The 26,459-nt window shown below is 40.2% G+C and overlaps 1 protein-coding gene across 1 annotated transcript; it reads left to right on the forward strand.

The window, feature by feature from the left end:
- PPP4R2 (protein phosphatase 4 regulatory subunit 2) lies at window positions 79–26,446 on the forward strand. Its single transcript, XM_021409557.1, has 9 exons — window positions 79–254; window positions 834–915; window positions 16,106–16,276; window positions 20,819–20,912; window positions 22,417–22,454; window positions 22,714–22,788; window positions 23,228–23,371; window positions 23,977–24,245; window positions 24,652–26,446. Exons 1-9 carry the CDS (start codon window positions 221–223, stop codon window positions 24,963–24,965), a joined length of 1,221 nt encoding a protein of 406 aa, XP_021265232.1. The 5' UTR covers window positions 79–220; the 3' UTR covers window positions 24,966–26,446.

Raw genomic sequence — 26,459 nt, forward strand, 5'->3', positions numbered from 1 at the left:
CCCGCGAGGCCCCGCCCCCCGCGCGCCACCGCCCCCCGGCGGGAAGGAGGGCGGGCTGTCGGGGCCGCGCACGGGGACGGCCCGGGCGCCATGTTGGAGGGTTGCTGAGCCCGGGCTGTGTCTTGTGCGAGCGGCGCCGGGAGCCCGTTTGCTGCGCGGGGTGGGGGGGCCGGCGGAGGGGAGCGGCGCGGAGGGCGGCGGGGGGACGCGGGCGCGGATCATGGACGTCGAGAGGCTGCAGGAGGCGCTGAAAGGTGGTGCGGGGCGAGCGGCGGGGGGTGGGGGAGCGGTGTCCCCGCGCTGAGGGGAGGTGCGGCGCTGCCCGGGGACTTGCAGGGGCCGGGGTGAGCGTTCCTTCTCCGGGGCGGGGGCCGCGGGGTCCCTCGGGTGGGGGCGGCCGGGGGCTCGCTGCGGGGACTGGGAGGGCTGAGCCTGGGCCCGCAGTCCCCGGGCTGCCCTCGCCTGGGGCTCCTCCCGGCGCTCCCTCGCCCTTCTCCCCCTCAGCTCGCCCCGTCCCGGCCGCTGTGGGCCGTCCCGTCCCGTCCCGGCGGAGGGAAGCAGCCCCCGCCGCTGGGGCCGCCGCTCCCCAGAAGTCGCGCACCAACTTTAGCCGCCCAGGTGCGCGCGTTTCTCCACGAGGAAATATCTTTGCGTTTCCCAGGGCTGGAAAGTTGAAGGAGCTGTTGGGATCAACTGAGGCGTTGTGAAAGCACGAAGATGTTTCTGAGGAAATCGTGCTGATGGTTCAAGCAGCGGTTACGATTTTTAATATAATTTTTTTTGTCTCTCTGTTTTCTGTTTCCATTCATCTCGTGCCGTCCTCACGCCAACAGATTTTGAGAAGAGAGGGAAGAAGGAGGTGTGCCCGATCCTGGACCAGTTTCTCTGCCATGTTGCCAAGACAGGGGAGACCATGTAAGTGGGGCTGCGTGACCCCTGCTGTGGCCCGTGGGATGTCTGCGTTGTGGGAACGGGACGCTGTGGAGCTCGCTCTGTCTGTGGGATGCTCCCCTGGGCTAAGTGAGCTCCCCTCGGTGTGTGCTGCCTCTAGGTGGATTTGTTCTCTTTGCTGGCAGACAGTCTTATTTAATAAGGAGCCTCTTGTACACAGTCGGGGGTGTCTTCCAGGTGCTGCCGATCGTGCCCAGCACAGGAAACCTGTTGCTCTTTCTACAGTTTACGCGACGTTTATTTGCTTTTTTGTTTTTGTTTTTTTTAATGAAACTTTCTCTCGTGGTGCTACCTGCGGCATACCTCTGTAATACCCACAGCAGCTACCGGCGCAGCACCCAAGGGTGCCGGGCTGTGCCCCAGGCAGGCCGTGTGCCCCAGCGGGCGCCCCGCAGGAACAGCCCAGGCCGGGCTCTGCCGCCCGCGGCTCCGGGTGACCCCGCTGCGGGGCCGGGCCGGGCTGCGCGGGGTGACTTCCGGTGGGCTCAGAGTTTGGCAGGAAGCGGGAAGGTTTCTCTGCGCGCGCTGCCGGGTGTGGCTCACTTTGTGGCAGCCGGGCTCCTTGTTTGCGAGGCCTAGTGCCGGGCTGCGGCGTGCCCTGCCGGCGCCGGGCTTTGTTCTGGCTCCCAGCTTCCCCGACCCGCGGGAGATTGTTCTTTTTTTTTTCTTCTTTTTCTTTTTCTTTTTTTTAATCTTCCTAGTATTATTAGAATCAGTGGTTTTGAAGGAAAAACAAGTTCTGAAATGTACTTTGGTCTTTGACTAGAAGGCTTTGGCTCAGCAGACATACACAGCCGTGATGGTCGGTGCTTTGGGATGGCATTTATTTCAGTATGGGCTCATGGTTATGCTTCTTGAGTCTGTGTGATAGATTTTTCTTAGAATTATTAAGAACTATTGCCTTAACCGGAATGGGAGCCGTCAAGAACTTCATGCAGGCCCTGGCCTTTTGTGTGTCGGAGTTTTTTTACTTGTTTGTTTTTTCCTGGTCTATAGTGTTTTTTCAGCATTTTCAAACCTTTCAGTTACCTTAAATTGTGTTTTTTTTTTTTAAGGTGTCAGATATGAGCATCAGAAGTATTCAGTGTAATCTGGGGGAAGGCAGAAATGCTGTTCTATACCATTTGTCTTGCTTCTCTTTGTCTATTAAATTATGTTCCATCTAATATACTTCTTTTTCACTGATGTGTTATACATCAAAATATCAGGAGGGATTCAGTAAAAATTAAAATCTCATGGTGGGCATCCGTGTAAAGAGCCTTAGTGTGCATTTATAAGAACCAAATGTATTTTCAAGCTAGTACAGCTTGAGCGTTGTAACAGAGTTTTTTTGCTTTTAAGTGTTCAAATACACAAGCCTACTAAATGTATCAATTTGAGATGAGCTAAATATTCTTTATTTCATTTTATTCAAAAATCATTTTATTTAATAGAAATCCCGAACAGTAACAAATGCATCATCTGGGATTAAGGTGATGAATTCCACAAACAACCTGTAGAAACATTTCTTAGGATTGTTTCAAAGTTCAGAGCTCAGTTTGAAAAAAAACCAAACACGGTTAAGTTGGGTGATCGCCCAGTTTGCAGGCTTACTGAAATACAATGGGTTTTACTCAGTCACAGCCTGTTCCTGGAGTAGCACAAAGCACCCGTGTGAGTGAGGACCAAGGCAAACAGGGACAAGTGAAACGTGACGTGGTTTTGTTTCTAGAAGTGTTACAGTGTTCAGGGAGGTTCCCTCTGCTTTGTAACTCGCTCTGACAACTGCTGCTTCTGTTCTGTCCTGGGTTAAAATGCAGTGTTCTCACCCTTCACGCTGCATGCCTCTTCCAGACATCACTGCAGCAGTTCTTGAGAGAAATAAAAAACAAAAAAACACCAAATTACTTTGAAGCGGTGCTAATAAAGTAACATGTTTTTTTGAGGTTCTCATAGAAGCATGATCTTGGTGTAAGGCATCACTTGCCTTACAGATTGGAAGTGTGGTCTCCTATAAGCCACTGAGTACCTCCCTGCCCCCGTTTGTTTCAATGTTCTTATTCATCCCAGTGAACTGGGAACAGGTACATGCAGGTACAGGTTAAGCTGTAATTTCACCCTTGTTACTTTTGGCAGCAGACTTGGCTAATGCAGCCCTTGTGTCACTGTTTCACTTGTGCTTGTTCTACTGTTGATGCGGCTGCATGGAAACCTGGAGCAGGGAACTGCTGGCAGTTGTAACTTTCCTCTTGGCAAACAAGTTTCTAATGAGAAAGGGTTCCCTGGTCCACGTGTCCAGCGGGAATGGCACAGGGCAGTGCAGCTGAGGGGGAGAGAGGCAGGGACACAGGGTAGGCTGTGCGAAGCAGCACTGCAGCTGTGATAAGGCTCTCAGGACTGTCCTTAGTAATGACATGCCTTGTTCATTTACAATGAAGATCTGAAATACAAATGTTGCTAAATTTGGTTATTTTATTAGTGTAACTTAAGTTGTGTTATCAGTGCCTTATGTAAAAGCCTTATCGTGAAACCACATGTTTTGACTTCACCCATTTGAAGCTTAAGACTATCTTCTTGTGCAGGGTTAGCCATTCACTTAATTGTTCACAAGATTATGAGCTGCATTTACAAGAGCCAGTCTGAACTTCTTTTATTATATATGAACAGAATCAGAGAATTGATTGCTTGATTACTTTGAAATAGCTTTGTTTCTTAACAGTTGCTATGGTGAGACTTAGCCTTAGGTGAAGTATAAAGTTTATGGTTCAACCCTTTTTAATCTTGTGTTAAGTCTTAGGAATTTTTTTTTTCAAAGGAGTTATGTATTAATTGACGTGGCTTCACTAAGGTACTAACGTGGGGTTTCCTTGGTGAGACCAAGGTTCCTCAGCGAGGATCGTTACAACATTTTCCTATAGGTTGTAAAAGATCAGCATGACTTGCAAAACTGAGCAAAGTGAATGGATGACGTTTGTTATTCTTAATACTTCATGGTCTAGAGGGCTTCCTTTAAGATCAGGATCTGTTTATGTTATGTTTTTGTTGTTTTTGTTTTTTTTAAGGAAATCTTTTTTTTTCTAAAGTAGAAACAGCTCTAAGAATGGTATAAAACAATTCATGGCACCGTGGTACTAGAAGCAAAATACAAAAGTGATTTTTTTTTTTTAAGAATGCTTAAAAAAAGTAGAATGAAAATAACTTGCCATTGTCTTCTTACCTGTTAAAGGTAAAGTCACTGCCCCTCAATAGCAAAAATGTTTCTAAATCATTTATTTGGGTACTTCAGCAAAAAAAATCCAGTTTGTTTGTTACTGGAATTTTCCTTTGGTTCTAAAGTCGAAAATAAAATGTAGAAAACAAATGAGATAAAAAATTCAATTGTCAGTTCTTTCTGTGCTTCCCCTGCCCTAGGGGCAGGCAACCTAAAAAGCACAGTTTTAATGTCTTACTGTAATGCAAGGTACAGTACAGCTCCTTCCCAACAATAAAGAAATGCAGAAATAAGCAGTAATGTACCAAAATCTGGAAATATACAAAATAAGTGTAGAAATGATAAACTAAAATAGTTCTAGGCCTATGCAGAGAGCGCTGGCCTGGTCAGGGTGTCACGTTGTTTTACCAGTTCTTCCTCTGAATACAGGATAAAGAGCCATTAAAACACATCCCACTTCTTTGTGTAGTCAGACTATTTCCCCTTAGTTTTCCTGGAAGACCTGAAATATGAATGTGCACTTCTTTTGGGTCTGAATGTTGAAGCTTCCTTGGGGACTGACATAAATGCAGTTCTGCGAAGTTCTTAGGGTCAAGCTTAATACGTGTGATTGTGGAGCAGATAAGAACATCTTCAGTGTCAGCACAGAAGAATACAAGTTGGGAAGGAATTCTGGAGGCCATCCAGTTTGACCTAGTACTCGAGGAGCTAACTCCCAAGTTAGGTCAAGGCTTCTCAGGTTTTGTTTCCTTACAAAAATCTCTCATGACAATTCCATAAGCTGTTTGTTGCGTTACTTTCACCGCATAGCCATGCACACTGAGGAACTGCTTTCTTTACAACCAGTTGGAATTTTCCTTGGAGTAATTTGGGTCCACTGCCTTTTACCCCTCATTTGAGCAGTCCCGAAGGGAGCCTGTTTCCATCTTGTCTATACACAGTTACACCTTCACTGGTGAAAGACAGTAGTTAAATTCCTTTGTCTGAGCTTTCTGTCTTCCAGAAGAAGACAGGCGTCCCCCATAGGTGGTGTGCTGCAGCTGTGTTACCATCTTAGTGGCCTTCTGCTTCTCACATGCTTTCTGCTCTTTTTGTGCGTTGCACAACTTCTCGACGTAGTGTTGCAGTGAGAGACTTGTTGGTGCCAACTAGAGGGTAATGTTGCTGATAGTGCTGCCACACGCCTGGTGCGCAGGCGGCAGCTGTCACTCACTGCCAGGCCACGTGTCTGATGTTCATCTTGCTGTCCAGAGCACCCGGGATCCTCTTCTGTAGAGCAGTTACCTTGCTAGTACCCAGCCTTGGATCTTGCATGGGCTTGTTCCATTCTTGCTGCAGCATTTCATATGTGGTTCTGTTGGATTGCCTGATGTTCTTGCTGGCCCATTGCTCCAGTTCTCTGAGTTCTCTCCAAATGACAGTCATACTCTGCTTCCTGTGAGCTGCTTCCACCGCTGTAATGCCATTCATCACTACTGGGGAGGGTCTGGAGACTACAAGGCTGTGATGGGAGGCTGTGCTGTGCGTGTTGCTGAAGTCGAGTGAAACTGTTTGCTCGGCTACAGAGTTGATGATTGCATCACAGAAGTCAGTCAGGTAGATCAGACTTGGTTTGCCGGTGCTAAATTACGTAACTGTAAATGTGAGTTATATAACCATAGTTCGTTCAGAGATAACAGCAAAAAGCATTTTCAGCCATTTCGTACTGTTTCACGTACCCCGTGTGGCAGTAACTGTATTTTCTTACTGGGCTTTTGGAGCAATTCTTGAACTTGTATCAGTTCAGCTTTTATGTTTCAGCACTGAAGTAGTTTGCCACCTGCAGAAAAGATTTGAGTGGAGAAGGTAGCAGTGAAGGCATCCAGGAATCAATTCCTGTTCTTACCCTTAGTATTTTAATGGTGTATTCTGACCTTTTGTGCAGTGATTTGCTTCAAATATGTGAATGTTTATAGCCATATGGCTTTTAGCTCATCTAACATGGTTAAATTTGTCTGATTTTTTCTGTAAGGATTGTTTTTGGGTTTTATTTGACTATTGTTTCGTTGCTTGACTTGTTTATGTTAGCTTTTTTTGATAGTTCTTATTTAAAGGTGAATCATTTTCTGGAAATCTTTGCAATTCCCCCAGCAGTTTCAAAGATTTCCAGAAAATGATTCTGAAGTTTTTAAAGTGAAATGAAACAATTCTCAAGTTCCTGCCATGAGCTAGTATTTTCTGAAATAAGTCTGCGTGTCTTTGTTAGTGTAGGCCTCTTCTATTTCCATTCTGCTGAGTGAACCAAAAGAGATGTGAGTAAACTTCCTTGCATTGTTTCCTACTGTTATTCCCCACTAACTCTAATTCCACCCATACTGTGTTTTCTGTCTCAGAATCCACTCATGCCTCCAAAGGACAGGAAACTCTGTTTAAAAAGCCAGCTGATTTCTCTTCCTAAAAGATGAGGAACAAGGAGCTAGAACGTATCCGTGTTATACAAATTATGTGTGTAGCAAGGGTACAGTCGTGGTACTTCAGAGAAGTCATTGTGATGTCAATGAAATCACTTGCTCCTTGAGGAAATGCATGCTATTGTACTGTTTTATTTTTATATATTGTCAGTTCATATCTGTTGGGAGTGGGGGGATTTGTAGTATAAAGGTCAAGCTGGCAGTGTCAGATTGGCTTGGGGAACTGATCCTAGCAAACTTGTGTCTCCTTGCGGAGTATACATGAAAGGAGAAACAAAAGGCAAGATCCTGATAGTAGTGCTGATTTTTCCCAGTGACCAGACTGTTGTATCTACAAGCGTACCAATGTGTGTGCAGGTTTTCATTTGCACGTGCATCTTTCTTCCCTGCTGCTGCATACATCTTTGTTACACACTCACATTCTTATGAGCAGACTGCATTAGTCTTTTTGCAGGCAGTTCACCATTACTTTGCTCTGAAAAGTACCCCACTGTTATTTTATACCAGTTGTTGTAGTTGCATGTGCTTCTGAGCGTTATCTCTAATTTTCCTCTGTTAAAGTCCTTCCTCAAGCTTTTCTTCTGCATTCCTTATTCCTCTGCCTCAGTATAACCTCGGTTTTCCAGTGGGCCTCAACTCTACTGTTCTTTGATGACTTTGATCCTTACTATTTAAGTACTTTCCAGATGGCTGGGTATTGTTCCACTTCATATGACCCTTTACAGAAACAAGGATGTCTGTTTTTGCTTTGGTCATGCAGTTGATGAACTTGCTCATCAGTTGAGCCTTGTGTTCCTGTCGGCAGATGTTGGAAAGGTTTGTTTTTTATGGCACACACACTGGGAGGGGAACAAAGCAATGGAGCGTGTACGAGGGAGGACACAAAGAAGTCTGGTTGTCTTGGCAGGGGGGTAGTTTGTCTGGTTTGTGGATAAACAAGGCTGGTGCTGCTTTTTCACAAGCTGATGTGTCTGGCAGGTCTCCTAGGTTCAGAGATAATGCTCCTTGAGGACGGTTACAAGATTTCAGTGGTAGCTGAGGTGCAGAAGAAATAGAGCAGTGATTTGGTAAGATGACTAAAGCTGACGAGGCTTGGCTTAGAAGTGGTAAGGGGTATGATGATGCAGAAACACCTAAAGCTTGTTTATCAGGTCGTACTGGGATGGGGTGCCCTGTCTCAACCCAGGCTTGGTGTATGTGGACTGAACTGCCTTGTTTAGAAATCATTTGGGTGGATTTTGTTCGTGATTTTGGAGGGAATTAGTAATGGAAGTGCTACTCGCACTGCTTTCAGACCCGAGTGAAGTCTGTGTATTTATGGGACAATGAATGAGCTGACAAGTGCTATACTACAGTGCAGAGTACATTCAACAAAGTAGCAGTACAGGATGCCTCTACCTTTACCTATTTTCCCAACTCAATGTAGTAAAGATTTGGCAGTATCATCTCGGTGTGACCTGCTGCTCTTGAGACCTACAGGTTAGTGCTGGCTACGCTCTGCTCATTTAACAGTGATAGCTGCCTGAGTCAGAGCAGCTGTCATTGTTTATTTGCTTATTTTATGCAAACTTGGGAAACCTGGAAGAAATTCAGTGCCCTCTGTTATTCAGTATGTGGAATTTAGTTTCTGTGTGAAAGAGTCGACATATTTACTGCTTTGATAATTGCATATATCTTTATATTACTCAGAATGATTTCACCTGGGAGGCTGTTCCTGTGGAGATGGTCATTTTATGTGCAAATTCAGGAAGACTTTAAAGTACACAGTGGTTGTTTTTTAATACTTTGCTTAAAGTTGGCTCCCAGACTTCTACTGCTCAAGTTTATTGAGAAAGAATAATCCATTCTGTGTTTCTGTATTCTCCATGCATCAACTCTAGAGTACTGTAATTACATTGTGCCTTCCCCTGATGGATTCTTTTTCTGCAGAATATCTATTGTATGGGGTGCACTCTGAATTGCACTATGGATTTCCTGCAGAATCTCAAATATACAGTGCATAACATTGCTCTTGAAGCCTGCCTTAGTCAACATTAATCTTCAGTGAAATTAGATTTGAAATAAAAAAAAAGGCTAGGAAGAGTCTAGAGAATGGTTAGAGTTGATGGTCTAAATTTAAACAAAATGCCCAGTTAAAGGCAGATCTGGACCATTGCATGGGTGGCTCTTGGGAGGTATTTTGACACGGAGGTGATGCCTGCCTGCTACTGATGGTCTTTTGGCCAGTGCTACTCAAATGCAGCCACATTGATCTGTGGGAAAGCAGTTGAACGTAAACATTTTAGGGGCTCGTGTGATTGTAACTTGCCAGAGAGAGATGTCATGTACCACCCCCTGCCCACAAACTTGTTTTTTAACCTCGCTATCCGAGGTAATTGTTCTACTTACTATAAATCTCAAGTTTTATTACAAATGTTTGAATATGTGCATAACTGACATTATATGAAGAAATCAAAGCAAGGTGAGAATGTACACAGCGCAGAAGCACAGTAAGTGGAATAGTTTAGTAAATATAGTGCTTCATTTTTATCAGCCAAAGAAAGCTGAAGTTTTCAAATGAAAGAGGGAAATGTGATGAAAATATCATCTCCTTTTATCTTTATAGACAGCTGCTGCCTGTGATTTGTGATGTTTTGAAGGCTTTCAGTTACTGTTGTGCATTGCTTTCAACTCTGCTATAAGAAATTTAATTTCTGAATGAAGAATCAATTAAAGTTTTGTCCTCTTTCATTCTGTGGTCAGTTTTTGCCACTGAAATAAAATGAAATGTAATGTGCTTGAGTTTGTCTTAAGATCTTAAGATCTTAAGAAATAAGCCTTCTTGAGAAATTCTGAGTCCCAGTTCATGCCCTTTCTGTTCTGTGTAACAGCTTTATTCTGTTGGAGTCAGTTGAATGTTTATCAGGAGAGATCAGAATTAGTCCCTTTATGATTACAGATATTACTTCTTCATCAGCTGTCTGTTTCTGTAGCTAAGTTTTGGTCTTTGTTGTTCCTGGCAATAGCAGTAGTGATTTGCTACTACTAGTAGTAGTGCTACTAGTAGAGAGGTGAACACTCACACTACTATAGTAGCTGGATCTCTAATGTATTCCAGTGTCAGTGATGCTGGAGTGAGCTTGTCATACTCACACAAAGGAAAAAAAAAAAGAGGGGGGGGGGGGGGGGCAAAGATTTCATTTAGGCTGACAATAATCAGTGAATGAAAATGGAAATGCTCCTTCTGTGCTTGTAGGAGATGGCAGTTTTTCCTCTTTTGAACTCTTCAATATGTTTTTAATTAAAATGAAAGGTAAGATGAGGTCAATTTCTGCTGAAGGTAACGTGAGAACGTTTTAATGTTACATGAGTTAGCAGGTGGAGGTACTAACAGGACCGCACCCAGGAGGAGCTTTTACCAGCCTCATTTCCTAACAGAAGTGAGCTGCATATAGCAAAGCACAGTGACACAGTAAATTCACAGCGCTCTATCACCTACAGCTTAATTGCTCCTTCAGAAATGTTGGAAAATAATCTGGCATTTGCTTATGGCTTTAGTTTTACTGTTAGGTTTGAGGGTTGGTCTGCTTGCTAGAAGTATTTATGAAACTAACCTTCACTGATGCGCAGGGAATTCTGGTGTGTAAATCCAGCACCGCTGTTTGGAATCTCTTGTGTTAATCTGCAGTGTGTTGATGGTGAAAATAGCAATTGTGCAAAATGAGGAGGCTATAATTAATTGCATAACAGTGGTGAGCTTTAAGCTGAAACGTGGGAAGTAGAAAAATAATTTTAAACTTGAGTGAATTTGAAGCTAGAGTGAAGTTAAGTAAGATACGTTCATTTTTTCTGGTATGTAGGGGCAGCTGCTTCAAGGAATGGCCTTGCACTCTGTTAGTCACATCTTCTTATTCCTTGTCTGTAGTGTTATTGTTGTGGTGAGAATAGCCGCGTGCGTCTCCTCTGTGTACGTGGGATCACAGCAGTGTGTAGGGGCAGCAGAGCAGACCTGTCTTGTTGGTGCAGATGGCAGGTGTAAGGTTAAGTATGCAGTGGGGCAGTGCCTCCCATCTCAGAGAACAGCGATCGCCGAGGACGGAGATGAGTGAGGAAGAGGGGCCTTGGTCTCCCTGCTCCCAGAGGACTGCAGTGCATCAGTTCTGCAGCCTGGGGGAAGGGGAGCTCCCTGCGGTATCTCGTGCCTGCGGGTAAGTTCTGTACGCCCTGGTGGCAGAGTTGGGCCTTTGGTTGGAGGGCTGCTGTATTCCTTCTAGCCCACAGCGTTCCTGTTGGGCTGCGTGTTGCCTCAAGGCTGTGAAGAGCGTGCTGGGAAGTGTAGCGCTTGCACTGGGGTTTCAGTGGGATGTGTGGTTGCTGGGTGCTCTTCATTTTCTGCGTCTTTTGACTTTTCAAATAGTTTTGGAGATCACACTGGTAGATCACAATAGATAAGGAATCATCTTGGGTGAAAACTTAATTTTACTTCTTACAGCGTGGAGAGATTACATTCTACGTCTTCCGTGAGCTCTAGAGCAAGGCGGGAATGAAGGAGCAATTATTAAAGTTGACAAATCACTTCACTTAAACCCAAAACCACCTGTTTCCTACGAGCACGTCTCTGTGGGAATGTAATGTAACTAAGTAGTGACTGGGGGAAGCTAATATGAAAGACTCTTGTCTGAGACTGTCCACTGGTTCTTTCATTCTGTGTCTTGGGGACTTCATGTTAAAATCAGTTTGCTGAATATTAGGTGTTTGTGTGCATCCTCAGTGTGCCATTTGGTTCAGCCTTTTTGGTTTTAATTTCTGCTTACCCAGGTAGCAGTAGTAGTAGAAGGGTGGAAAGGGAGACGCTCCCTGCTTTTACCTAATACTACATTCTGATGTTTCTTTCGTGGCCTTGTTCAATATCTTTTTTTGGTTTCTTTTTCATATTGTGTTATTTCTGGTGTATAGTGTCTATCCAAAACAGATGGCATCCTCTTAAAATTTAAACCGAGTGATTTTGTAATGAACTTAAACACTGTGAAATCTGAAGACAGACATCCCACTGGGACTCTTAATGCTTTAAGTACGTAGTTAAGTCTCTAGAAGCTTAATGTCTTTTCAATATAATGTTATTAATTACACCTGTAATCTGTGAAGCAATTCCAGAAAGATTTATGAAATAATTGCAGTACTTCCATGTCAGGAGGTAGCCCTATTTCAGGGTATGTTAATGTTAGGTATTGTCCTGACTTACCTTCCACATGTCTTAGTGAGGTTTGTAAATTAGAATGGTTTAGAGTTTATTTGAAGTGTGTAAACCACATGTGGTGGCTTAGTGTTATATCTGCTACTTAGAGACAGGTGCTGGAGGGGGAGGTACATCACTTACTCTAGCTCTCTGCTGCGCTTCTGGGTGTGCTTGTTCTCCAGTCTGCGTTTAATATACACGTTATTTAGTCATTCAGTGAGGTTAGGGATTGCCATGTTTTGGAAAGCTTTCCATTGTAGTACTAAATACATGAAAAAATACTACTAAGGTGTGCTTGTTCAGCAAGGATAGCTTTTCTAGAAAACAGTTGGAAAGGCCCTGGGTTTGTGTGAGAGGAGCATGGCAGTTTCTGCTTGGTCTCCTTTACCTGGTCTAGTTCTCTGCAAGCTGGTGTGTTTTCCTGTGATCTTCCAGGTTTCAGGACTCTCCATTTCAGTTTCCTCAGTAGCCTTTCAGAATTACTTATTACTTCCTTTTTCATATTTGCCAAATCTTTCCCGAGCAGCTTTGCTAAACAGCATTGGCTTTTTGCTCTTTTTGTTGAAATTTCATGTCTCCTGTAGCGTGCGCCCTAGGGCTGGAGAATCGATTGTGGGTGGTGGGAGGAAAATAGGAGTTAATTCTGTGACATACAGCAGTATCTTAGCAGTGCGAGCTATTGACGGGGCTTCTCCTCTCACGGTAACCAGTGCAGTAGGGGACAAAGCTGCTTTCTCAGTTTCATCAGTACAAATATTTTAAGTAAGCGAGAGATAAGGGAATTAGGGAAAGTACTTCTGCATTTGAGCTGCTTTTTTTTCCTCCTTCCCAGAGATGTGGGAGTGATAGGATTAAATTATTTCAGTCTAAAATGCAATCTTGTTTTTGCTATGCACGTTTGGAAAGATGACTTCTGTGCAAATCATGTTAGCAGAGAAGCAATCTTATCTTGGAAAGAACTGTTTTTTAGCTAGTAATTCTTCTTTTAAGTAAAAGCATAGCATCAGATTACGTGAACTTTCTGTCAAAGGTCACCTCTGTCAGTTCTTGAGGCATGCTGTTTATCAAAGAATTGGTGAATTTCTGAAGTTGGTTGGTGGGTAGCAGTGGATTACTTCCTACAGACAAGCACTTAGTTTAAGTACAGGTGTGAAATGGTTTACTTTTATTAGAGAACAGTGTTAATTAAGGTTGTATTCCTGTTTCAGCTCTGCTGCTGCGCAGTTATGTCTTCTTTTTTTTTTTAAAAACAGAAAACCTTCCCTGTGCAGTGAGATCTTCTTGTGCCTTTTCGACTGTACTGCTAAGTACGTATTTGTAGTATTGGTGTAACTGTAGAATTGCATTGTACTCCTTTGTGTCTTTCTTCACAGGGCTTAAATTTATGCTCTTCACGGAACAACTGCTTCCATCCTGGGATTTTGTGTTTGTTGTGGGAGTAGAAGGGGGTATTTCCAAAATATTTTTTTGTTTCTTTTCTTGAAAGGTATTTTTTTCTCGTCACTTTATTTCAACTCTGTGCTCATTTCATGTCTTCTGTATCTAGTTTGTTTCCCCCACCCATTTTTAGCCCTTTCTCGTGCTTGCTTTTTAATTACATGTAAATATTCTCTAATCTTTCTTCTGATTTTCATTTTATTGCCTGTTCAACCAGGTACTATGTTATGGTGCTAAAAATCTGTTAATACGTCACAGCATAGTTACTAGCAGACCTAGGACACAGTATCATCTAGTGAAGTAATTCACAGAGGCAGACTAGGCTGGTGCACTCTGTTAATTTCTATGCTTTCATCTGTGACTTGACTGTTAAGCTTTCTTTCTTCACTTTAGAATTTTGAGGTTTATAAGATTGGCATTTACAGCGCTCTTGGGAGAGTTTGTGATGCGCGATTCTGCTTGGATACATGCATCTATTCAAGCTGTAGTTGGGGAAGCATGCTGTGATTGCTTCATTCCTTCCTGCCTCTCGTGACTTCTTTCCTGGCTGGGTGCTTTTTTAATATAATCAGGTTTTGTTTTCTTTCCCTCTAATTTTCTGTGTCTCAGAGCAAAACCTTTCAGCTAACGTAAGGGAGTGGTGGTGCAGGAGTTGGTGGGAGGGGAGCTGGAGGAAGTCTTCAAACAGAAATGCTTTCTTAAGATGATTTAGAGTATCGGAATTACAGACTCATTAGCCTAGGCGAGCTGTCTTTGTACAGATGTCATTACACAAGATAACCCAGATATTGTAGTGAAGATGCTTTAGACGTACATAAAATGTGTGTGATTATATGTAGTGTATAACAAAGTTTTTCATACTCTAGAATGCAAATACACTGAAGTCGTTTTTGAAAGTATTGCTTCTGAGGATATTTCTACACATCACGGTGTTCAGAGGAATTTTTGTTTGTGAGTTGCTGCAAAAGCTGTCAGAAAAGTTGCTAGTGCAGAATCACAGGTCAGCGGGCAGGGAAAACACGAGTTAGAAGGCATGAGTATGTATTTAGAAAAGGCTGGTTCTGTACAATGCTGAGTGGGAAGAACAAGTTTTTTATAAGCAAGTCTGCTCAGGAGAATGCATGAACAGTGTTTCCTCCGTGGAATTTCTTCAATTTGGCTTCTTTTCAGAGCTTAAATTGTTTGCCAGCTATTCTCTAGTATATAAAACTTAATGAGGTTGTACATAAAGCTATTCTGAATTTTTTTCACTTCCATTTGGGTGTTGATTTAACTAGGGAAAGTACTTAGCAAACTTTGCTCATTTCAGTGTCTCCCATTTTAGCAAAGCAGCTATAATGGAGATGATGTATGCTATTGCTAAAGTTATTCTCAGGGAGCTTGTGCAACATGGAGTATGTTACTTTTCCTTGAAAACAGATAATTCTGTCTCTATTTCTTCTCATTACAGGCATCTGGCTAAGTGCCTGGTCTTTTAGTGTGTGCCGATGACTTAAAATACCTGGAGGGGTAGCTACAGATCGCTTTGCAAAGTGATAGGATAAGGCATTTCTTGTCTTGATTTTTGTGTTGTATTTGGTAACAGATTCCTGCCCATCATTTATGAACTAGTTCTTTTTATCCATATGTGTGATGTGAGTTTCACAAGTTGAGAAGTAGCTGATACCAACTTCTGCTGTTGTTTTCATAGATTGGTGAAACAGAAATACTAATTTTTCTGCTTTGACATGAATTTTTGATCATTTTCACTGAAGTAAATAGTAAAAAAAACAACCAGCAAAAAGCAGCCAACAATCTTACTGCCTTCCAAGAGATGATCTTTTTGTCAAAAGCATGCTTGTTATTTTAACCATTTCTTTCTTCAGATACATAGCCAGGTATTTTTGGGTTTTATGGTTTGAGTGTAGCCTTTCAAAAGTTAAGGAGAAAAGGGGGGGGTTCAAATTTTGTACTAAGTTGTCACAAGTGTAGGTAAGTTTCTCTACTAAATACACATAATTAAAGCATGTTGAAATAAAATTATTTTATAGAAATCCTTTTTTAATGCAGCGGTAGTGACTGAAGTGGGTCAGTTGTTTTCGCGTTGCTTCCTATGCCGTTAAGAAATGTGTTTGCCATCGGAAGCCAGGAATGACTTCTGTGACCGCGGTGTGGGCCCGTGCTGCACAAGGGCTTTCTCGGTAATTCCTGTCCTTGTTCGTTGTATGCAGTTTAGAAACTCGTATTCTTGAAAACTCGAATGTTTAGAACTCTTTAAATGATAAAACCCAGTTGTAAGGCGGAAGGTGATCAATATTCCCAGGTAACCTGTTGTGGATATGTTTTTTCTCAGTCATTTGTGAGGAGATGGTAATTGTGGTACAAAATATATTTGCTTTTCTGAGAAGAAGAGGTTCCATTAAATGCTCTTGAGGGTGCCTAGGTGCAGAGCAGCTAACTACAAAACGCCCTTCATACGGTCTTGTAACAGAATGCAGAACGCTGTGTACAATGCTGTATGGTTTCCAGACTTGAAACTTTTTATTTCCAGTGAGTTCAGTGAAGACTTCAGGGTGCACTGTAGGCTCACTGGTGGTGTGAAATGTGTAATTTCTAGACAATTCTACCTTTGCATAGTTTGCTAGGGAACTGGCTTGCCCTGTCGTTAATGACTATTAACTTGTGTAACAATGTTTGGCTGTAATTTTTCAAATAGTTATCATGCTTCAAATTTGGTAAGAAAAAGAAGATTACCGTAGGTGCCTCATTCATCGTAGAATTCTCATACTAGCCTGAGTTTTGCTTTACAGTCATAAAGTTATGCTGTTTTTCTGTAGTTTTATGGCTAACATGTATATATCTTACTTCTTGTGTTCTGTGCAGGGTTCAGTGGTCTCAATTTAAAGGCTATTTTATTTTCAAACTGGAGAAAGTAATGGATGATTTCAGAACCTCAGCTCCTGAGCCAAGAGGGCCTCCCAATCCAAATGTGGAGTATATTCCCTTCGAAGAGATGAAAGAAAGAATCCTGAAAATTGTCACTGGATTTAATGGGTATGTAATATTTGTTGCCTAAATTCAGGATTAGAAAAATAATTTATCCATTTTTAACCTTAGTTTTCTGCTCTGACTTTGACAGTTCATTCCACTTCCTTAAATCAATGAGCAGAAATAAATGTATATCTTGGAAATATTACTGTAGCAGTTTTACAACTTTCTCTCACTATGCTTTTAAAATAATATATATAATAGTAATTAATAGTGTAGTATTTGAATAAAAATGTTCTATGGCATGTCTGTCATCTCAGGTTTTTTCAGTGTGTCAGTAGATTTTTAGCAGTACACTTTGAGGGATAGTAGCACTACTTTCATGTTGCAGGTAAAATAGCTTAAAGTCAGATTTGTTTCAACGTATTTTGAAATACTTAGTTAATGGATTCATTAGTGTTCAATTCTTAATAAACCTGCGGCAGTTCAGTGGGTTTTGAGGAACTAATGCTGTGAGAGACATAGAGCAGCCAGGAGGCACGGTGCTCCTGGTTATGAACTGTTAAATCCTGCCAGATTCACGTTCATAGTTCAGGCAGTGCTGGCTGAGAGACTTGTGCTATTTAACCTATTGCTGACTGTGTCTTCAAGTGTGTACCCTTTGTTGCTTTTGTAATTCTGGAAATTCTGTTTCATTTTAAATAAAGCTCCTGATTTATTTTTTGTCAAGGGTGTCTTTATTTGCTGTGTAATTTTAATAGCTTGCATAGTGTTTCTCTTGTTTCTTAACTGGATTTCATACTTGCTGTAAGTTGAGTTGTTCTGCTTGTGAGCCTCAGTATTAGCTTAGGAGAGACTTGCTCAGCATTTTTCTCAGCTTGTCAGTCAGTGGGCATGCTGTAAGACCTGCCTACCCTGTCACCCTCAGATTTCAGTTTTGAGGTACTGCTCACACATCCTTAGTGTCAGTTTGATGTTAGGTTAGGGATTTTTATTGTCATTGTTCCGTACAAATTAGTATACTTAACAATGTCAGTGTCATTTAAAAGTCAGGTCTGATTCCCCTACAAAGAAAAAAAAGAGCTTTAAATTACTCTTATATAAGACAATTTTAAGAATGCGCAGTTTGACGTGTTCTCTGCAACCCAATATTTCACTACTTCACTGAAGGAATTCAAAAATAAATCCATTCTGTATGCCAGTCTGCCTATCTCCTGCCTCCCCCAGCTTTTTGTTAATGCTTCACTGCCCACAAAATCTGTAATGTTCTCACATTGAGGAAGCTAATGAATGGGCTGCTGTTATCTCCTGTTGTTCCCAAGTGCACTAAACAAAGCTCTGGGTGACCCTGGCGTGGAGCTTACTGTGTGGCTGTGCTGTTCTCTTCTATTGCTGTACCACTTGAGAAGAGTGTTTGCTCGTTCTTCTGGGTGAACCTAGTCGTTGAGGAGCAAACTGCGTACATTAGCAGTCTTTAAGAAAATATTAAATTAGGATGTTTCAGAATCTAGGATTGTGGAATAGTTAATTTAGTAAAAATTACAGCTCCTGCACTGAGGATTTGATTTGAAATCTATATCATATATGATACAAATGTGTCCAAAAATTTAACAAAATTTGATTTCAGTTTTTGCAGTTGTCTGTGTTCAGGCTTCTTATCATTTTGAGATGTGCATGTCATTGCAGGGTACCACGGTGGAAAATGAAGCCGTTTAGTATGAGTATTGTTAGGATGTTTTTATTAGTAGTTGTTTAAAAGCACAACAGAAGGATTTCATGAAATAGATCTGTGACTGGCTGTTTTAACCTTGCTGTACCTTACTGACATTGGATAATGTTCTTCTAGAGCCAGATTCTTTTGCTGTGCTTCAGAATTCCTTTGAAGTAGGAAGTTCTTGAAAGACTTGCTGTTTTCTTTTCCTTTGTTAGTGAAGCAGAAAGTTCCCAAGTCAGTCAGTCACTGGAGACCTTAGATGGCAGGGGAGTCTTCACAGCATCAAAAAAAAATTAAACGTTTATAATTGAATACAAATTCCATTAATGTGCTTTGGATTCTAGGCAGTTCACTCTGCTTTCTATGTTTCCTCGGTATTGCATTTACAGTTTATAGCATATCTAATAATTTGGTCTTCATTTTGGGCAAGACTGAATATTTTAGCTGTAATGGCTGGATTTAGAAGGATTTAGAACTTAGAGCGATGCTGTAAGTGGTTGCTCTAAGAAGGCAGGTCAGGACCACTCATGCAGTTTGTGCACTGAACCAGTGCTCGTACAGCCCACAACTGTCACATTAGTGTTCAAGTATAGATCTATACCAATTTCAGTTCCTGCTAAAGTATTTTTAAATTACAGGGTTTTTTTAATGGAAAAATTCATAATTAGCCAGAAGTGACGTTTGTTTTGGCTGGATTTTGCAAACTAAAAGGGTTTACAAATGTTGAACAAATTATATGCAAAGGATGTGATACTGTGACACTTGGTGCCATCTACTGCTCAGTAAACAAAGTTCAGTTTATTATGGAAAGTTTAGGAGGAAGCAGAATTGGTTTTAGCTTTTGTTTGAACTTTCAATGTAGTGAAATAGGAGAGCAGCTTTGGGCTCCACACTCTTGAGTTCACTTACTTCTTGAGTAACCAGAACTGTGTCGACATTCACGGGTTACTTCATGTCTTCAAACTCGCAAGTGCCAGATGAGATGCAGCTAAATAGAAATTAGCCAGGCCAAGTTTCTCCAGGTTGTTTTGTACATTTGGTTGATGAAAGATAATTTTAAACTATATACTGTTGTTTTTCTAAAGTAACCTGAATTTGGATGGACAGTTTAATCTTTTAAAACTTCAAGGAGACTCTAAAGATTTTTCAGCCCAAAAGCAAAATGGCCATTAATGAGAAACAATAGGTACAATTAGTGCTGTACCTATGTGGAGCAATTAACACATGGAGTGAATTGTTCTGTGTGACTCGGTGGGGGGGCTGGGAAGTTGGTTAAAGGTGAGCACTACACAGAAGCTGAGTGTCATGAAGAGCTCGGGTGTCAGAATGCTTACTGGGTGACCAGGGGCTGCTGAGCAGCAGCGATGTTTGATTCAATGCTTCGTCAGCTGTATTCTAACTTTCCACTGCTGATTGATGGAGATTAGCTTGACCATCTTCCTATTCCTAGAAGTCAAGTGAAGATAAGTTGGTATGGTGTAATTCGGGGTAAATAGTAAAGAAGTCATTAACTAATTAACAGGGTAAATGTGGTAGATAGTCTGTTTTTTGAGGTGGCTCTGTTGGAGCTCGGGCTAAAGGTGTTACACTGTAGCACATCTCCTTCCTATTTTCAAGTTTGTAACTTCCTCGGTAACATAACGCATAAACAATTCTGGAAAGTGTAATCAGAGTCTCCACACTTAGTCACTCTTTCTGCTTGCTGGAGTTCGAGAGAATTGTGGTGTAGTATCATTAATCATAGCTGTGCTGATATGTTTTCACTGAACTAGTGGTAGATCTGTGCATCTTCAAAAATATGGCTTTTCAGCTAATGAAATAAGCTTGAGATGCTGCGTTAATTAATAAATTAGGCTTAAGATGCTGTGTGTACTGAGTTCCTTAGAAAATAAAAAAAGTTGAATTCAAAAGAAAACCAGTATAGTGCTACTATATACATACACATGTACATGTATGCACGTTTGTATTGATGGTGCTCTGGATTTGGCTTATGAGTCATTCTCAGTTAAGAATTGGTTCTTAAGCATCACTGTATGAAATATTCTTTTAGATGTATTTTTGAAATGTTAATGTCAGACTTGAAATAGTCAACTGTAAAAATGCATTAATGATCATTATTTTATTGAATCACCTTAAAATATTTATTTTGTCAAAAGTCAGAAATTTGTTAATTGTGACATTGTGTATGACATCTCAGGTAATGGGTCAACATGTGTAAAACATTGCATGCTTGAAGGGTCAGTTTCTCATCTAAGCAGGATGAAACTGAGTGTAGCCTTGTCAGAAAGCCAAGTATAAACTTGATATTACAGACTCGTATATCTTACTCTAATTATTTTTATTGAGATGTTCCTTGCTAGATAAGTGTACTGTCCAGTTGTGGCAAAATACAGTGTTTGTAACAGCTAAAGCTTAATGATTCTAGTAATTCCAACACTTAATGCTTTTTCTGTAAATGTATTATGTAAAACATGAAATAAACTACATGTTGAGAATTTTTTTTAGATCTAGTGTGTATGACTCAAATTTATTTTGAATCACTTCCCTTTCTGTTCTATCTAATAAATACAGTCTTAAACTATTTTACTGTTGATTATCTGATTTCTGAAGTCAAGTACTCGCTTTCCTCTTCATCATTCTAATGGATAGAGTTGTGGAATGATTTCTTTAGGATACTACTTACGAGTTGTCATGGTGAGCACAAAAGAATATCTCAGTATATGAAATTAAGGGAAATAAGGCTTTGACTTATCCTATATTGCTCATAATAATGAATTTCAGTGCCGTTTTTTTTCAGTCCTCTCCATAAGGGGGGGAAGCAATAATGTTGTTGCTTCCTTGCAGTCATATTCATTAAAACAAAATTAAATTGTTATAAATCTATTTCATTGCAGCATCCCCTTCACTATTCAGCGACTCTGTGAGTTGCTAACAGATCCTAGGAGGAATTACACAGGAACTGACAAATTTCTAAGAGGTGTGGAAAAGGTATGTATTTTTCTGAGAGAACACGCAGCTAAACAGTCACAGTTACTATTTGAATAACTTTCAAATTACAAGCAAAGGTCTGCTGGTTTCAGTATGCCCCACAGTCATAGAAGTGTTAATAGCTACTCGTAATTGTATGAATTACTTGTGTATGTTTTAACATCAAAAGAACATGCAAAACAACTTATGTAAAACTTGAGTATGAGGACTGTAACTGTTGTGTTTCCTAATCGGTATACAGTACTCAAACTGTAGTTTCTGGAGGGTGTAATGTCACTCTTTATATTGAGTCCTAATTGAAAACAATCAATTAATCAGCTGAAATAATCTATTTTCTTTCTCTGATACTTCCTTCCACGTTTGGATTCAGATTAGATGGAGGAGAAAGAAGCCTTTCTTCTCCACAATATCTTTTGTGCCAGGTTTTTAAATCCTTTTATGTCGCACGACGTATCTTCATAAAAGCACACAGATGTCATCTAATGGTATTTCATAGTCTGTTGAAATTTGGGATCTTTCAAAAGTAGGTATCAGACTTTTAGGATGTGGTTCCACATCAGATTTTCTTGATAGCAAAATTAGCTTGAAATTTCTACTTAGAATATTCAGTCAAAGAAAGCTTAACTTCCCAAGAGTTAACTTTTAAAGGAGGCTTTTTTCACTATTATAGAGATACAGTCAGATATATTCTTGCAAGTTTGGAAGGAGATGGTCAGTAATAAATGGTAAAATGGATTTTGCAAAGCAACGATCAGCCAAAATGAGTTCTGTGAAGCAATACCTCAAGTTTTGTGGCAGTCTTTCATTAAGGTTAGTTGGGGTTAATTTAGGTGGCACTGCAAAAGGAAAAAAAAAAAAAAAGGCCACATTTATAATCTTTTTAAGTGTTGTTTATGAGAAGACAAAGTTACCTAACGTTTAAGCTAGGTTTCTAGATGTTAAAATGGATTTAGTTTTCAGTGCCATTCAAGAGAGAGGTAGCTAAGCAAAACACAATTCATTATTTCTACCCTTTTTATGTGGGGTCAGAATCGTGTAACAGTGGAAGTGTGACTGCCAAAATCAGCTAGTCATGCTTGGACACTCTCAGTGTAGGACTCCGTGTGTACAAACTGAGTGTTTCTTCAGCAATTCAGGAGTTTTTCAGCATTTCAGAACATTTTGCTTTACAGGGACGCGTCAGAAAGTACAGAGACTTAGAAAGGTACTTTAGAAAGTACTTTGTACTAAGTACAAAGACTTAGGCCTGAGGTTTAGCGTGGTTGTCTTTGGAAGAAATCCACTCACAAAAATGCTGGCCTTTAATATAATTATGGTCTGATCTCATAGAGGGGGAGCCAAGATGGCTTTTCTCTATTTTTCCATCTGTTGATATCTCTAAAGAAAATTTGTTTCAAAGCATTTTGGCAGTTGACCAGATCCTGTAACCCTTTAAGTTCTGGGCTGTTGTCAGGAGCAGAAGTTTCCACTTCTGAACACTTAACGCGTTTTTTGTGTATTACAGAATGTCATGGTTGTCAGCTGTGTATATCCATCTTCGGAGTAAGTATAATGTTCTTTTCAGTTCCTTGGAACTTCAACATTGTATAAGTAGATAGAAGAATGAGTGCTTGTGTAATGTGTTTCTCTTCCTGAGAGTAGCTGTATAGAAAAGTAAGTACACAGAGTTTGGTTTTCAGTATAAATAGTTAATTCAACAGTAGTAATAGTGATCTGCAAGTAAGTATAACTTGTAGTAATTTGGAAATACCATTTTATTCATAGCATTCTAATTCTTATTTTTTAATTCTATTTATTTAAGGAAAAATAATTCCAGTAGTCTAAATCGCATGAATGGTGTAATGTTCCCAGGAAATTCACCAGGTTACTCTGAGAGGTAAGTTTAACGTCAGGAGCTAATTTTTTCAGCAAGGTTGTTACAGAAATAGCTGGCTCAGGTTGCTTATGTTTTCACCTATTCTAGTCCCAAATAGATGGCCTCATGACATAGAATACTGACAGAGGGATGGAAGAAGAACCATAGGGATACCTGCCATGCTCTTATTGGATGCTTTTGTAACCTTGTTGCTTAGAATTTTTTTTTTACTGTAAAGTTTTTGTGATGCTGTTTCCATTGGAGGCTAGAAATTGTTTTGAGTAAAATAGGAAAGTGCCTGCCCCCCACCCTCATGTTTCCCAAGATGTTTTGGGAGCTAATTTGTAGCTGCTTTCTGCCTGTTAGGAACAAATTCCTTTTATGAAAGGACTGGATGTTTGTTACTGTTTTTTTTTTTTTCTTGGTGTTGACAATTAATTTATTACTATTATTTTTAAAGATCGAACGTAAATGGTCCTGGAACTCCCAGACCAGTAAATCGACCAAAGGTTTCTCTGTCAACTCCTATGACAACAAACGGTTTGCCGGACAGCACGGAGCATAAAGAGTCAAGTTCGCAGCAAACTGAAGATAAGAAACACAGGTTTGTAAGGAGTAATGCACTTTAAGTTTCTATTATTCTCATCTTTTGTTCACTTACGTTTTAAAAATACTTTAAAACGGAATGGCCTTCCAGGTTACGCATAATTAGAAGAATTTCTGCAGAAGGGTTCAGAAATGTGCTGACTGCTTTTTGGGCTGAGTAACTACTAGCTCCAATTTTTGAAGTAGCGCATCTTTTAAGTGTATGGAATGTACAGTAAAAGTGCAGAGTGAATATTAATAGAGTTCAGAAATCCAGTTATCGTATCTGTACCAGGATGATAAAGTGTAACTTGATGTGATATTTCATAAATGTTTGCCATTAAAGCTGACAGTAGGAACTGTCTGTAATGCAGACCAACCAGAGCAGTGTGATCACTGTTTTCATCAGCAATCAGGTGAAGTGGGAATGATGATTTTGAGGTTTTGTCTTGTAGTGCATGAAGCAAGTTTTCCTGTTTTCTTGCAGAATGTTTAGTTTTAAACTTAGCTACTTAAGCTACTTAAAAAAAAAAAAAAACAAAAAAAAACCAACTGTGACAAGCTATAGTACATCTTCCTTAAACAAACAGAAAAACACCCTACAGCTGCCTTTGTTGTTTATAGTGACTCACCAACATCTGACTCAGAAGGTGCTCAGAGCAGCCCAGTAAAAAATAAGCACTCTGAAGATGATCCTGTAGAAGCAGAAGGACACGAGGTAAAAAGACTTAAATTCGACAAAGAAGGGGAAGCCAGAGATGCACCAAACCAATCTGCCTCCAGTGAAGCTTCTTCAGGCATGGGGGAAGAAACAGAAACATCCTCTACATCTCAGGATAAAGAGAAGGATTCTACTTGTGCAAGACAGCACTGTACAGAGGAAGACGAGGAAGGTAATTCAGATTTTTCATTATCTTTGTGCATTTTCCAACAAGTTAGGATTTTCTTTCTTTTTCGTCATTTCCAGAAGACTACATCATGAGAAGATGAGTGAGGAAATGTGGGGAAACAAGAAAATGTTACTGTTTTTTAGAGCATGTCTTTATCCACTGAGACACTAATAAAGTGAAGCAACTTATTCAATCCAGAATTTTACTTTATGATATATTAGGACAGTTTGGCTATCCTGATCCTGGCTGTTGTGATGAGGTTGGCTAATACTTTACATCTAATAAAATCTGGGGTTGTCACTTCTTCTGTGTTGTAGAAACTTTGCTTGGCATAGCTGGGAATGGAAAATAGCAGGATTAAAATTTGTTTAAAAAAGCCTTAGTAATACTGTCCTTTCACCATTTCTAGAGTCCTTCATGTCTCCCAGAAATGCTGGTCCAGACAGAAAAGATCAAGAAAAAGACACGGAATCCTCAACTGTGAATGAAGAGTCCTCTGAGGAGAGCAATCAAATGGAGGAGTCTGATCAGTCTCAAGCAGAGAAGGATTTACATTCAGACAACAGTGAAAGCAGTGGATCTGTCAGTAGTGGAGCTGACTGCAGTGAAACTGAAGAGTTAGGGTCCTATGGTAGTGAAACTCCAGAAATTTCATCAGAGACCCCTATGGAAAACAGTGAGGAAGCCACAGAAGCTGCAGATGAACCTATGGAGCAAGACTAATTTAAATACACTTAGATGCAGTATTTTCCATAAGGCTCCGGTTTTACACTGTATAAATAATTTTATGTAATAAAGTGGACCTTTAGTTTTACAAAAGAAGCAGGTTGTAAAATAAACTTCTTGGATTGAACCTTGAAAGAGTTGTACATGATAAGAACTGTGAATACCAGCTCCTTCAGGTCCTGCTTACCGCTGAACTTTCGTTTGGTCAAATCAGTGGTTTGTGTATAGTTTTTTTTATTTAGAATAAAAGTTTTTAAACTGGAAGGTAATTATAATTTTGACAACTTTTTTGGAGATTACCACACCTAGTTGTATGTAAGCAAGAAAGCTTTTTGTCTTGTCTTTTTCTGACAGCTATAGCAGTTACTTCATATTTTGGTTACAGTTTCAACGTTTAACATGTGAATTATGGGGTTTCATGCTGGTTTCCAGATTTTTATTTGAATACACACTATGAAACCTTATGTTGTGTGTTTAAAATGTGTTGCATTTCACTCATATATGCACGCATGCACACATATGTGTACCCTCACTGTTCTAAGGGGGAAATGTTATATTTTTCTGTTTCTACAAAAGATAAATACAGCAAATACTTTTTCTATAGGAAAAGACGTAGGTTCACCTTTTCATGGCACTTCCTTTTGCCTCTGGGGAAAAAAAAAAGGCAAATAAAATCTGGCCCATATGAAACCCTGGAAATATTGTTGAAAACACCAGAGTAAACACATTCCAAGAGAACTGTTCAAATTACAACACTTTTGTATACTTCTGAGGTGCCTGAGTGAAAGGATTTCATTTATTTATGAGAAAATGTGCTTTATGTTGAGAACGTTGTAATCGAAACATTAGCTTAAACTTTTGTAGAAGAAATGTTTGAAAATACGATGAGAAAGTATCTTGGGAGAGATGAACAGGTACTTGCCTTTCTGAGTGCTTCTTGGAGCATTGTGAATATTACAGAGAAGTCTCAAAGTTATTCTGAGGAATGCAGATGGCATTGGTATGGTCACGCCGCTGTATTAGAAGAAATAATATATGGCAGTAGTTATGTACCTGAGCTAAATAACTAAGGTTTAGATGTGCATAGAAATCACCATGATTTGTATAACATTTTGGAAGTGAACTAAATATTTTTGAACATGCTACCTTGACAGCCAGTGTTACATTTTTTTCAGACCAGCTCAAAGCACAACTACTGCTTTACTCTCGATATTTTCCAGTTCCCATATTTAAAGACATGCAAGCTGCAACCTCCCAGTCACAATTACTGGCTGCCAAATTTGTACCTGTTTTCTTCAACTGTACCTTTTTGATATTTAGGATTTTTAAATTTCTGTAAAGTAGATTTTTGTAGATTGTAATGAGTGCTCACTGCCATTGTGAAACGGTATATAATTGTATAATTTCTGTGTGTAAACTGAATGCTTGGGCTTTCAATACAGTATTCATATAAAGCAATAAATATAAATGTTATGAAATATCTGAGTACAT

The sequence above is a fragment of the Numida meleagris genome, chromosome 11, assembly GCF_002078875.1.
Source record: "Numida meleagris isolate 19003 breed g44 Domestic line chromosome 11, NumMel1.0, whole genome shotgun sequence".
Lineage (NCBI taxonomy): Eukaryota > Metazoa > Chordata > Aves > Galliformes > Numididae > Numida > Numida meleagris.

Coding starts and splice junctions, on each gene's coding strand:
- PPP4R2 (XM_021409557.1), top strand. CDS start 221: ATGGACGTCGAGAGGCTGCAGGAGGCGCTGAAAG. Junction 916..16,105: donor GCCAAGACAGGGGAGACCAT/GTAAGTGGGGCT, acceptor TGTTCTGTGCAG/GGTTCAGTGGTCTCAATTTA. Junction 24,246..24,651: donor TACAGAGGAAGACGAGGAAG/GTAATTCAGATT, acceptor CACCATTTCTAG/AGTCCTTCATGTCTCCCAGA.